Source organism: Protopterus annectens, chromosome 3.part0 (assembly GCF_019279795.1).
Source record: "Protopterus annectens isolate FY-2018-M chromosome 3.part0, PAN1.0, whole genome shotgun sequence".
Lineage (NCBI taxonomy): Eukaryota > Metazoa > Chordata > Ceratodontiformes > Protopteridae > Protopterus > Protopterus annectens.
This window is the reverse complement of record NC_056731.1, coordinates 322,096,873-322,109,247: the sequence shown is the minus strand read 5'-3', so window position 1 is coordinate 322,109,247 and position 12,375 is coordinate 322,096,873. Positions and strand designations below refer to the sequence as shown.

General features: G+C 39.2%; 1 protein-coding gene across 5 annotated transcripts in view; it reads right to left on the bottom strand.

Annotated features, from left to right (window-relative positions):
* GRB10 (growth factor receptor bound protein 10) overlaps nucleotides 1-12,375 on the bottom strand; it is a 2,734,830-nt gene that overhangs the window by 131,189 nt on the left and 2,591,266 nt on the right. For all 5 annotated transcript variants that reach the window (XM_044064795.1, XM_044064794.1, XM_044064798.1 and 2 more), the window contains one exon: nucleotides 4,473-4,550. In XM_044064795.1, the coding sequence (XP_043920730.1) occupies nucleotides 4,473-4,550 (78 nt within the window). The remainder of the gene's footprint in view (nucleotides 1-4,472; nucleotides 4,551-12,375) is intronic.

Here is a 12,375-nt window from a genome sequence, read left to right as displayed (position 1 = left end):
AGTGATTTTGTAATCTTCAGGACAATTATAAGACTTTTTGGTAGCAGCAGTGCTAAACAAAGACATTCAGTAAGTCCATTTTCATTTTTTTCAATGTTAAAAAATACTTGTCTATTGGCTCGCACATGCTCAGTGCATCCATGAGATACCTATGATGTGACACCAGGAATGTATAATTGCATTTGGAGAACTGCAAAACAGTTTTCAAAACGGATTAGTATGCCTTTAACATGACTTAATTCAGTACATTCAAGACTCTTTTAAAATACAATATGTATGTCCTAGAAGCTTACCACACATTACACCTACATATCTGTACTTACATCAGCCTACTTTTTTTTCGTTTTCTTTCCATTTATGTATCCAATTTCCCCTAAGCATACTAGTTGCAGTGACACCAGCTAATGCCCTGAGTTTGCACTTTTAATCCACAGGATGTGTTGGTGTAGCATTGGGTACATCTGTATCTAGTTCTTAACTATTTCAGCAAATTAAAGTCATATATGTCAGCTCCTTTGGTGCACAGCGATAAAGCCCTGACTATGGCTAAGGTGATCCGAATTCAAGTAGTGGCTTGGTTACATCCTGTTGGAGCTGGCAGGATGTGGGGCAGGAATGGCGAGGCTGTGCTCACCTTTTCCATGGGAAGGTTTAATGGACAACATACTGGTATGGCATGTCTCACACTGTGCCTCTGGTAAAGACTAGAACAGTTAGTGGTGGTAACCATTTGAAATGTTGGGACCTGTTTCAGTGAGTCCAGGAATATAGAAACTGAAAAAAAATTATTTCCTTTTCTCCAAGGTATGAAAATCTCAAGGGCTGGTATATAAAAGTTTAGATGTGTGGGGATGCAGGGGCTTGCCACCCTGTAAAAACAAGTTTAAAGAAGAAAAGATGAATTCTTCTGAATTTTCAATATTTTTTTTCGGTGTACTGGAACAGCTCTTCACTAGTGCCAGCATTTCAATAGGAAGCCGGCACTGGCAGCTGGATGGCATCAGTAGGCAAGACTGTGAGCACATTGTTAGTACTGAAGTGGAGCTACTCACAATAATAGTGCCTCATTGCTCAGTGCTGCCCTAGTACAATGTCAGCATATAGAGGAGACTAGGGCTATTAGTGAAGTAAGCTACAGTCTTACATTTGCAGCCACTGCAGCTCCCAGATCACCTCACCTGCCAAGTACCTCACTTTGCCAGTTTTGGGCTGATGATACTGCTAACCATCAGTGCATAACCAGACAACAGGATTAAAATAGCAATGCGGTTATGCCATGGGAAGGACAAGCCCAAGATGAACACAACATGGATTTGCAATAAAAAATACAGTCACATAAATGTAGAATCCTTGTCCTCGTAATTGTTATGCAAGAATACCGCATTAATAGTCCTTCTGTCCTCAGTGGAACTCCTTGTTATGATCACATCTGGTCAATGTAAACCTTGTTACATAGTTTTGTCAAACTGTGATGAACTGTTCCATTCTCTCTTTGCTGATACACACCTTTCCTCTGCTTTTCCTGCCATACTAATTATCCTTAAAACAGTGTAGCAATGAGATAACCAGACCCTATAAAACATCCCCTATAAATCAAATATAAATCAAATTTGTGGGTCACATTTAGGTTGCATGGCTAGGCTTTTAAGGGCCCCTGTGGTCATTAGCCTAGTATGCACCTATAAGATCTTTAAAGACACATCTTGTTGTCCATCACCTACAGTTGTCTTTCTACCCTTCAGAAACAACAAAAAAACCCTACTGCAGTTAAAAGCAGCCTTTCTCTCTTCAACTAGTGGTACATTACAAGGGTATCAAGTCTGTTTCCTACAAGAAACTCCAAAAAGCAGCTTTTTTTAAACGTAGTCCGATGTATTTGTCATACCATCTCCACCAAATGCATCAACAGAATAAATGGTTAGCATCCTTTGGCATAGCTCGTATGCTCTTCATTTGGAAAGGGATCCTGCAGCAACCTACTCACTAGTATTACCTCTCAAATCTGTATCATAGTGATACCCACCTAATAGGTCATTCATTCAATGGAGACTTACCAGCACTCTCAACATCCAACATTTCTGCTGTCTTTCTGTCATCTTGAACTCCCATCTAGTGTACAGTCCGATAGTCAACCTCCCTATTGACTTTGCTGTCCAAAACTAAAATTGGGGAGATACACTTCTGAATTCCTACTCACTGCTAAATCCCCGAGATGTTATGTTGAAATGCATATAAGTTCTGATAAAAATTGTCAAAGGACAAGTACCTGAAGCATTGTCTTTGTTCTGCCCCTGCTGAAACTGTTTCACTTTACATGAATTTTAAGTGGCAGGTCAAACATCAGGCACTCCCGTGAAACTGTACTTTTCAGCTGACCAATCAGATCATCTGCTTTACTAACTGGCAATGTTTCTGATGTCATTCTAGGGGGATCCAGTATGTATCAGCTTGGGATGAGATGGCAGGCAAGCCTTCATGCGTTGTTGGGAATAGTTTCCACCTATCTTATCAAAACTTTTGCATTTTGCCTAAAGTCTTGGCCGCACCTATGCCATCTTTTTCAGACCAAGATCATCTGCTGGACATTAATACCAAGTAAATTCAAATTAGGAGCACATTCAAATTGCTCAACTCAACTCCACGAGTTTTAACAAAAAAAAAAAATGCCCAAAATTGAGGTTTCCTGAACTGGAACACATTCTTATAAGTGTAGTTATAGAGACATAATTTCAAATCTTTCTTTAACTATGTCAAAAAGTTAAGGACTAACACTAGTCCACAAAAACACTACCCACTGTGACCGAAAGTAAATAGCTAATATCTCAGTTGATAAATTTAGTGTAGACTTTACTCCAGACACAGTTGTAGCTGTTTTTTAATTCTGCATTCCCAACCACCCTCTTTCATTATTATGGAACAGGCCCTCTCAAAAGCTAAGAACATCTCATCTGAGGACCCTGACAAAATACCAAGTTGTCTAGTTATCAATATCAAAAAAGCTCTATGCCTACCCTAACCCCTACGAAACCTCTTTAATCAAAGCCTCTGCACTAGTTACATTCCTGAAGTCTGGAATATAGCCATTGTAGTACATGCCTCTCAACTGCACAGATTTTCGGCTCATATTTTTGGTCTGTTTCTCATAAAAATAGTGGTATTATGCCAAATCACTAGGATGGTCTGATCTTAGGATTGAAGTCACTAAATAATGATATACAAATTGAGTTTCAGACTTCAAATCCTTCAGCAAATGTATGCTAAAACAAATCATGCTACTCTAGCAACTTTTTAAGCATATAAAAGTAATAATTAAAATATGTCCCTATTTTTGGGCCTTTGCTCCCCCCCCCCCCCCCCATTTTGCCGGTCTTTGTCCAGATTTGTTGCACTAAGAGGTTGAGAGGTATGTTGTAGTACCATTATGGAAGCCTGACCCAGCCACAGACCCTGGTAACTATAGCCCCATTAGTCTCACTAGAGTTATGTATATACAGCTATGGAACATATCTAAGACCTCATTAATTCGGACATTTTAAATCTCTTAACACTAGAAGCAAATCTATTCACTTTATCAAAGGATGATCCTGCTTCTTAAACCTTTTTTGAAAAAGTCACTGAAACAGTGGATAGAGTGGCTATGCAGACCATACAGCGTATAATAGATCTAACAAAATCTATGACGCTAATCTCCATGCATATGATACTCTTCAAAATAGTTTACGGGAACTGTTAGGAAGTTATAAGCCTATTATGAACTAAAAACATATACTAAAACCAAAAATAATGACAAATTTTTCTCTACTCATCCTCGGCAAAATACTAGAAAAAATGACCTACACTCAGCTCTCAACCTACATATAACAGTACGATCTGTTTTCAAGGACAATGATAGCTTTCTTGACCCTAAGAGATAAAATAGTACTCTACATGGACAAAAGGCTACATTACAGGAGCACCATTCAGTCTTCACTCATGCCTTTAACCAAGTTGACTACTCCCTCCTTCTCAATCATATGTAAGGCATGGGTATCAGTGCACAAGCCCTTGCCTCATTCAAAGACTACCTTACCTCAAGATCATTTAAGGAAGAAATAGGCATGGTTTCCTGCACAACAATCACCATTAATTCTGGTGTCCCTTGAGTCTCAGTTCTTGTTACATCCTGATTACCCTCAGCTCCCTTTACTATTGTACGCTGATGGCACAGTCATCTTCAGGATCAGTCATGATCACCAACACCTGCAAGTAGCACTTCAAGAAGATCTATTATCTCTCGATTACTGTCTTGGTTACAACCTGTTGGTGCTCACCACTGAGTGTCGCGTTTGAACAGGGAACAGTCATGGCTCTGTCCACCTGTGCTAAAGAGCCAGGCATTCAAATGCCCAGACTTATTTAAATGAGTAGCACATGAAGAAATACAAGATCAGTTAAATTGGATATATTTTATCACATTTTTTAAAGAAGCTTACCACTGGAGCAGAAAAATGGGACTGCCTTGTTTTTCTCTGCAGTGGAATCAAATAGTTCTGGTGCAACAATGATCCATACTAGAAAATAAAATAATACAGATTAGTTATGCTGTTTTATGAGATGTACACAAATTGATTTCACATGCAAGATTAAAAACTAGCACATTTACATAACCTAGCACTCAAAGAGGCAGAGGTCACTGACATTTTATTGTTTTTCAAGTCATATCACAAACGATTAAAACATTATTAAACTATGACTATATCTGAACTGCATCTATATTTTTGCATTTTCTGTACCACTAAATCATCCTACCTTTAATAGTCATGGTTTACAGTGGTACTAATGACTATTATCATCTCTTTATCAACTTCACTGCCATTAAGATTCAAGACAAATGGAAAACATTCCTATGTTACAGCCAAAACCCACTGAGTACCCACCGATACATGTATGACAAATTTCATTAAAAGCTTTTTTTTTTTTCTTTTTTTACTTAAAACACTACATTGCAAATAATGATGAAAAACAACAGTCTGGAACTCTTAGAGGCCCTAAATTCTTATTTTTAATATTCCAGTAGAAGACATTTTCCCTATTTATTTTGGTAGCAGAGTGACAATTTTAATGATTTAGTTAAATACTGGTGAAATTTTAGACTACTGGTTAGGATTACTGACTGGAGTGCTTCCACTGAATGGTTCTGGTACAAGAAAGAGATTTAGAGTTTTGACTTATCTTGTACAATGCAATTAATTTATTTGTTTATATCTTTCACTAAATTGCTTATATGTTGCTCCAAATTGCATTTTTTTAATTATCCTGTAAGAACCAGGTTGCAAGCTCTATGGCGCAATCAGTTACCCAGTGTTTTGTTTGCATTCATATGACTAAAGCTGTAGAAATCCTTTCTTTTGTTTTTGATGTTACAAGTACATCACTGTTTGTTTTACTGGAGGTGTTCCAGTGAGTTCTATAAAGTTACGCAGTTCAAACAAAAGCAAAAGGTGATTTTTTTTAATTTCCTTTTTCCTTTAAGTGTGTTTGACTTTGGAGGTAGCATATTTAGAGACTGATGATGTCGGGTGGGGGGTGGGCAAGGATGCAGAATCCCCTGCAAAAATTATGTCTAAATTCAGTGCAAGATTTTTTTTTTTTTAGACAAGACAGTTTAAACATTTTGTGGTTAAAACGGTTTAGTTGTGACAGTTTGGGAGTCTTGATTTGCACTGTTCACTTTGTCATTGTGGACCCCTGATCAGCCATTCTTAAACTTTAATCAGTGTAAGATCTCACTCCACAAAGATCCTGAGTTTTTCTATGATTCCGCTTAAAAAAGTACCAGTTTAACTTAAATCAGGATATAAGTTTGCCAGGTTAATTTTTGACCAGATAGAAGAGGGACTGTCTTGAATACACTGAATTTCAGAAGATCCCCATGAGACTCAAATATCAGAAAATATACATGTTGGTCAAAGTTAGGTCACTGTCCGCATAAGTTCCCAAATCCCAAACAACTAGGTCAATTCTCAAGGTTGTATTGCTAGTTCCCTGAGAAAGATGTTGTTGTGTTTTTCGGCTTTTCCCGGTTAGGGGTCGCCACAGCAGAACTCCGGTCCGCTAATGATTGGCAGCAGATTTTTACATGCCGAGTTGCCAGCTCTGATGCACAACCTTCAACGAAGGTATGCCCATTCACGCATATCTCCACATAGAAGACGCTCTAGCTGAGAATCGAATGGGACAACGTCTTACTGTGAGGCGACAATGCTACCGCAGCACCATCACCGCAGTTCCCTGAGAAAGATGACTTTTCAAAATTACAATACTGCATCTTTTGGCATTTAGTTTAAGTCCATGATTTGGTGCCAGCAATTTATTCGGGGCAAACCTTCCTCCAGGTTGGCAAAGTCATTTGGAGATGACTGCCAACCTAGTCATCCAGATCCCTTTGGTATTTGCTTTTACTTCGGAAAAGTAGATGCCAAAACAGGAGAAGCCCCAGCATAGAAACCTGGGGGACTCTACTGGTGACTGGTATCTTTGTGCAGGTAACTTTCTCTGTTTTGATTTCCTGCATCCTATAAGTGAGCCAGGTGGCAATCCAGTAATGATACGGGTTTATTCTCAGTTCATTTAGCTTTTCTACTATGCCTGAGTGGAGAATAGCATCGAAATCAAAAAGAAGCCTGGTTTCAACAGTAGTTTGACTGCCATCAGGATAGGAGAGAGGCATTTGAGATCATAATCTGGCCTCTAACATAACACTGGAAAGGATACCTTTGTTCTGTAAGCAGGCATCTATCCACTATGATAGCTCCTTTTAGAAATGGCAGAAACTTTACTTTGAAGTTTAGAGGGTGCTTGTATTGACACACACACTTTTCAAAAACCATTGTATGAGCAGCTTGGCAAGGGGGATAATCAGGATGCAGGAAGCCATGTATCCTAGAGCCCTAGGATTTCTCTGGCCATCACTGATAACTGCTGGGGTAGTGATCAGAACTACTGGGTCAGGAACATTACTTTTTCTTGTGGGAGAAAGACTATTTTTTTTTGTCTAGTAGAGCTCCCAAGAACAACAGGCTATGAGGAAGGGTTAGACTGAACCTCAGGGTGAAATCCCATGCTTGACAGGTGAGCCACAGTAAGGTGCAGAGAAGCTTCCAGCTCATTCAAAGACTTTGCTTGGATTAGGCAATCATCTAGACAGAGGTAGAGCTGCATGCCCCTTATTCTACAATAGGTACCTACTACAGCCAGACATTTTGTAAATACTCTGGGAGCAGTAGATAAACCAAAGCCAATGCATAACATTGATAATGGTTCCCAACTGCCCTGAAACAGTGATACATCCTGTATGACTTTGTGACAGGAATGTAGAGGTAATTGTCCTTGAGATCTGGGGTGATCATGTAAGCCTGCAGGGGAAAGCATGGGAAGTAGCTTTCAAAGCATGAGCATTTTGAGTCTGGGGACAACAAGGAACCCGTTTAGTTTAGATAAGTTCAGAACTGGTCTACAAGAGCCTTCTTCTCTTGGAACAAGAAAAAGTCTTGAGTAGTACCATATTCCTTTTTCTGCTAGGGAGACTGGTGGTTCTGTGGAGACCTTGTCTAGAATTAGCTTGACTTGAGTCTACCTAACTGCAGAGTGCTAGCATATGAAATTAGACCTATCAAACCTTACACAAAAACCTCATTGCCAAATAACATTTACCCAGCAGATTGACAATCGTGTCAGTCTGCTCTATCTTACTATGTAAATAGCTGTAAACAATAACTAAACAAAACTTTCTATCTTTTCTTATAAAATCGGTTTAGTAAATGTTCTTTGCCTAACCATATAACATTATATTTGTCTTGTACCATATATTCAATGTAAATTATAAATGCTACTAATCCATGTCAGAAGTCTTCTCCAGTATTAATAATGCTTACTGTCCCTGGGCCTCTGCTGAAAATGGGCTCTGCCCAGCTGGACCTTCACAGTCAACAAAGACAAATAAATAAATAAAATGCTAATACTTTGTTGCAGACATATATTTGTCAGTGAACTGTTTACTGAGACTATTGTACAGCAATTATGGGGTCTCCCCAGCCTTGTCAGGAAAATAATTCTGTCTGATAGGTTTCATCTAATCAGCAAAACATTACATAAATAAATAAAATTCAGAATGATACTGATGAACGAATATATGTATTGAATATTAAAACAGTAATATGCAAACCAATTCAGGGTTGTTATTTCAACCATGTATTTACAGGGGAAGCATGCCTCTGTATATTATAGCATATACTTATTTTATTATGTGAGAATGCTCAAAGTAGTTTTTTAATACCTAGCAGAGGTCTGGGGACTCTTTCCTTGTTTTGAAGGAGACTTGCTAGAACAGATTCTGAGGTCCTATGACTTAGTCAGAATGGTAAATTTCCCACCCAAGGAGTGGCACCCACTGTTCTGAAACACAGGGGAAAACTAGCGAAGTCACCTGCCCAAATTACCCGAGTACTGCTTATATTGTGGCCTCAGTGGCCACTGAAATGACCTTATATGAAGCTTGACAACAGGGGCAGCCACAGTACATACCACTGTGAAGCATTCAGTGGCACTAGCAGGCAATGGCACACTTTCCACAATCTAAGAAAAAAGGGGAACACTGCAAAAAAAAAAAAAAAACATTCATGACTTAGTCTACAATCACATACAAAAAGGTGACTTTGTAAGGGGGAACAAGGAAAAACTTGGGAACAATAACTGATCCCCACCTCTCAAAATATATGCAGTGTCTCAGCATGACCCTACCACATGACTGGCAAAAGGCATTTATTCAGAGATGGAAAGTCATATAATCCTCATATAATCCTCTTTCTTGTGAAATAGCTGATGTGAAGTTTAAGCTTCTCAAAAAAGTGGAAGTCATATAAGAAATTAAAAACAGCAATAACTAACAGGAAAAGCATTCAGGATCTAGGACTATGTGGTCAGCCAGATGAATCAGGATATGAAGGTAAGCATCCAACATACGTGACGAATAAAAGCAGTTAACCATACTCACAAGAAGTAGAAGTGGTTGGACTACTAACATTTTTATCTTTCTGTTAGCCACAGACGGTTTTCAGCTCTTGAAATATATGAGAGAATGGATGTCCCTCTACCTTTTGGGGGTGGAAAAATGAAACTGTGAAAAACAGATACACATGTGAAGAATGACCCTAGCTTAGCTTAAATCTGTCGGAATAGGTTACCACACTATCACCCCATTGGCCAGAAGAGTACTAGTTGTACTCCACAGCATAAAAAAAAAATACTGAAAAATGCCCCAGTGAATTCCAACTGCCTCAGTAATATACGAGATGTGTTGGAGTTGGACAGCTAGGTTTATACAGTAAATCCTACTGCCTTAGGGGTTATGGAAATTTATCTGAAAGATGAATCTTCCCTGACCTATGACACTGCCCCGAATTTAACTTCTGTCCAGAACAATGAAAACGGACAAAACTGGAAGTGAATTCATGTTGCTGGTCAAAAAGTACTTTTGCATCACTGTTTTAGAACAAGAAAATCACCTAAAAATGATTCCTCTAATTGTCTATTTCCTCAGTTACTGTTAGAAACCCATTCAAAATTATTTACAGGTGCTGCCTATATTATTTCCCATCCCTCAGTCAAAGTATTACAGGATCTCCTTAACCTCAGCTATAATCACATGGTTAAGAACAATTTTAGCCTACTTGCTAACTTAAACTTCAGCTAGTTGAGTGCTGGCTAGACCAAACTCTGAAGGGTGATGAACCTTCTAGGCCTAAATCAATTATTAGCAAACCTACCAGGATAAATATAATTTATGGTAATCACTCCCTTCTTCACTATCTATTACTAATATGCAAGAAATATACACAGGTGTCTTAGTACACCCAAATTGTCTCAGCAACCACTTTTCTGTCACACTCCTGTGGTCTTTCAAGAAGATCAAACCAAGGTACAAACTCTCAGGGATCAAGTTATATCTTATTCGAAGGATGGTGCAGAGGTTCAGGAATTACATGCTGTGAACTAGGAAATCATCACTTCCAAAGAAGGTCAACTGTCACCTTAAAGTTATTCCTCAATTTCCTCTCTTCTACAAATGACAGAATCTTCCTGGTCAGACTGAAGAGGTTAAAGGGGAACACGTGTCCTAGCTTTCCATCTCTCTTAAAAGGCTCCAGAAAGAAAGAAAGAAAAACATAACACATGGAAAAGGTGGAAAAACATACAGCACACTAGTTACTAAAATAACTTCCAAAATATGATGCAACAATGAAGAACACACAAGGCTGCAAAAATCTTCTTCCTTAGAAATAAGCAGGTCTTACTAGGTTGCAAACCAAAGATGTTCTGGAAATTTATCAAAGAACTCACAGGAGCTGATCAAGCAAGTATGGCTAGCCCCATCAAGTTTGCCTCTGGTATTTTTAACAGGAAGTCTTCAACCGAACATATCCATAGCCACACTGTTAAACTGGCTGGAACTGCTGTGTCAAAACACACACACACACACACACACACACACACACACAAAATACACGCATGCGCGCGCGCGCACACACACACACACACACACACACACACACGCGCACACACACCATCTCAGCAGGAAAAAAATTCAAACCTAGGTTCAGCTGAGCTTAATGCTACTGTTGAGGAACTCCCTAGCGACAGGCAGCATTTCATTTATGGATAGCCACTGCGAATATTGCTTGCTGTCTTGAAGGGTTCCCAGAAGAGTAGATTCTTAGCCTATGAGCTGCTTCATAAATTCCACAAAATGTTCTTTTCATGGATCTCTACTGAAGTGATCTTCTCCTATGTGAAGCATGCTGTAGTTATTCCTTTGCCAAAGGTTCCACAAATCTTCTCTTGTAGAAAACTAAAGAACTGTCAAGAAATATCAGGCCCTTAGCCAAGATCATTAAGGGGACAGTTTATGAGCAGCTGCTTCATTATTTTACAAATATATTCTGCTCTCTGGGTCTTGACATGGCTTTAGATAGAGAAGCATCTATATGGTCATGTATAATACACCCCATTCCATTTATGGGAATGCAGAAAAAAACAGCTCCACCCTTTAGCTATACTTCTTGAGTTTGCAGCATCAAACCTCCTCCTTTTACTTAAGCTTACATGACAAACTAAGGAACTTACTACACTTTTCAAACTGTAACTGGAAATGACATCCTTGCAGTTGACTTCTTTAGGACTGGAGTTCCCCTACGGTCTATTCTGGGGCCCAGGATCTTCTCCCTTTTTATAAATAACACAGTATTGTCCATCTGGGTCTCCACCTTACCCTGTAAGCAGGTGGCATTTTACAAACTAAAAGCAGTAGATCACTTGCTGATGCCCAGAATTAAACATAGTCTCACTTCCACAAACTATGTAACTGGCTGAAGAATAGCAAACTTACTCATAACATTGCTAATGTGGTATGCATAGCTTCCATGATCAGTCAGGGAGCGCTAAGGACTGGTGGCCTGTGCATCAAAGACCCTTCAGGAATATCCTAATAAGCAAGTCTACAACTTCAAATATCTAGAGCTCTGGTTTTATGAGACCTTTACATTGAAGCATCTAATGAATGTGAGGTAATCAGCATTGTAAGACAATTAACAGTCAGCAACAGGCTGGTCCATATTCTGACTCTCGAGGCAATGCATGCCATAACTCTCAATATCCCAATTCCAAGACTGCATTTAGTTGCACTAGGTCCTCACAGAATACCCAAGTGCTGGAAACCATGCTTAATAAAAATTACTGCTTTATTTACCTTGTAGACAGGAAGTAACACTGTTTCCTCCCACATCCCAAAGACATGCTGCAGGTGGATTGGACACACTAAATTGGCCCTGGGTGTGAGTGTGTGCATGTGTGCACCTTCTGTGGAAGGTTGGGTGCTGGGATAGCAACTTGACACTGTAAAACTCCACCGCCAATCATTCTGTGGACTGTTGTTCCGCTGTGGTGACCCCTAACGGGAAAAGCTGAAAGGAGAAGAAGAAGAGACAGCAAGTAACATTACTACTTTTCCTGCAGAAAGCTTCAAGGATCCCAGTGAAAGCAAAAGCAGTATTTCTGCTAAACATCACTGTGTTTAAGCTATTACACCTAAACCACTACCCTTCACTTGCTAACAATTTGGTCATTGAGCCCTGATGCTATCCATTGAGATTAATGGATCAAGGGAGTCCTGTCCCTAAAAAGCCCATGATTTAACCTGGCCCTTGGGAAGAGAGTTTTTAGTAAACTTGTAATGACTAGCAGGAGCTGCCATCCTACCTACATTAGAAATTAACTGGATCTAGCCAAGCTTAAGGTAAAGCTTTAAAGACTTTCTCCCTGACTTCTATAAAAATGTCCTTC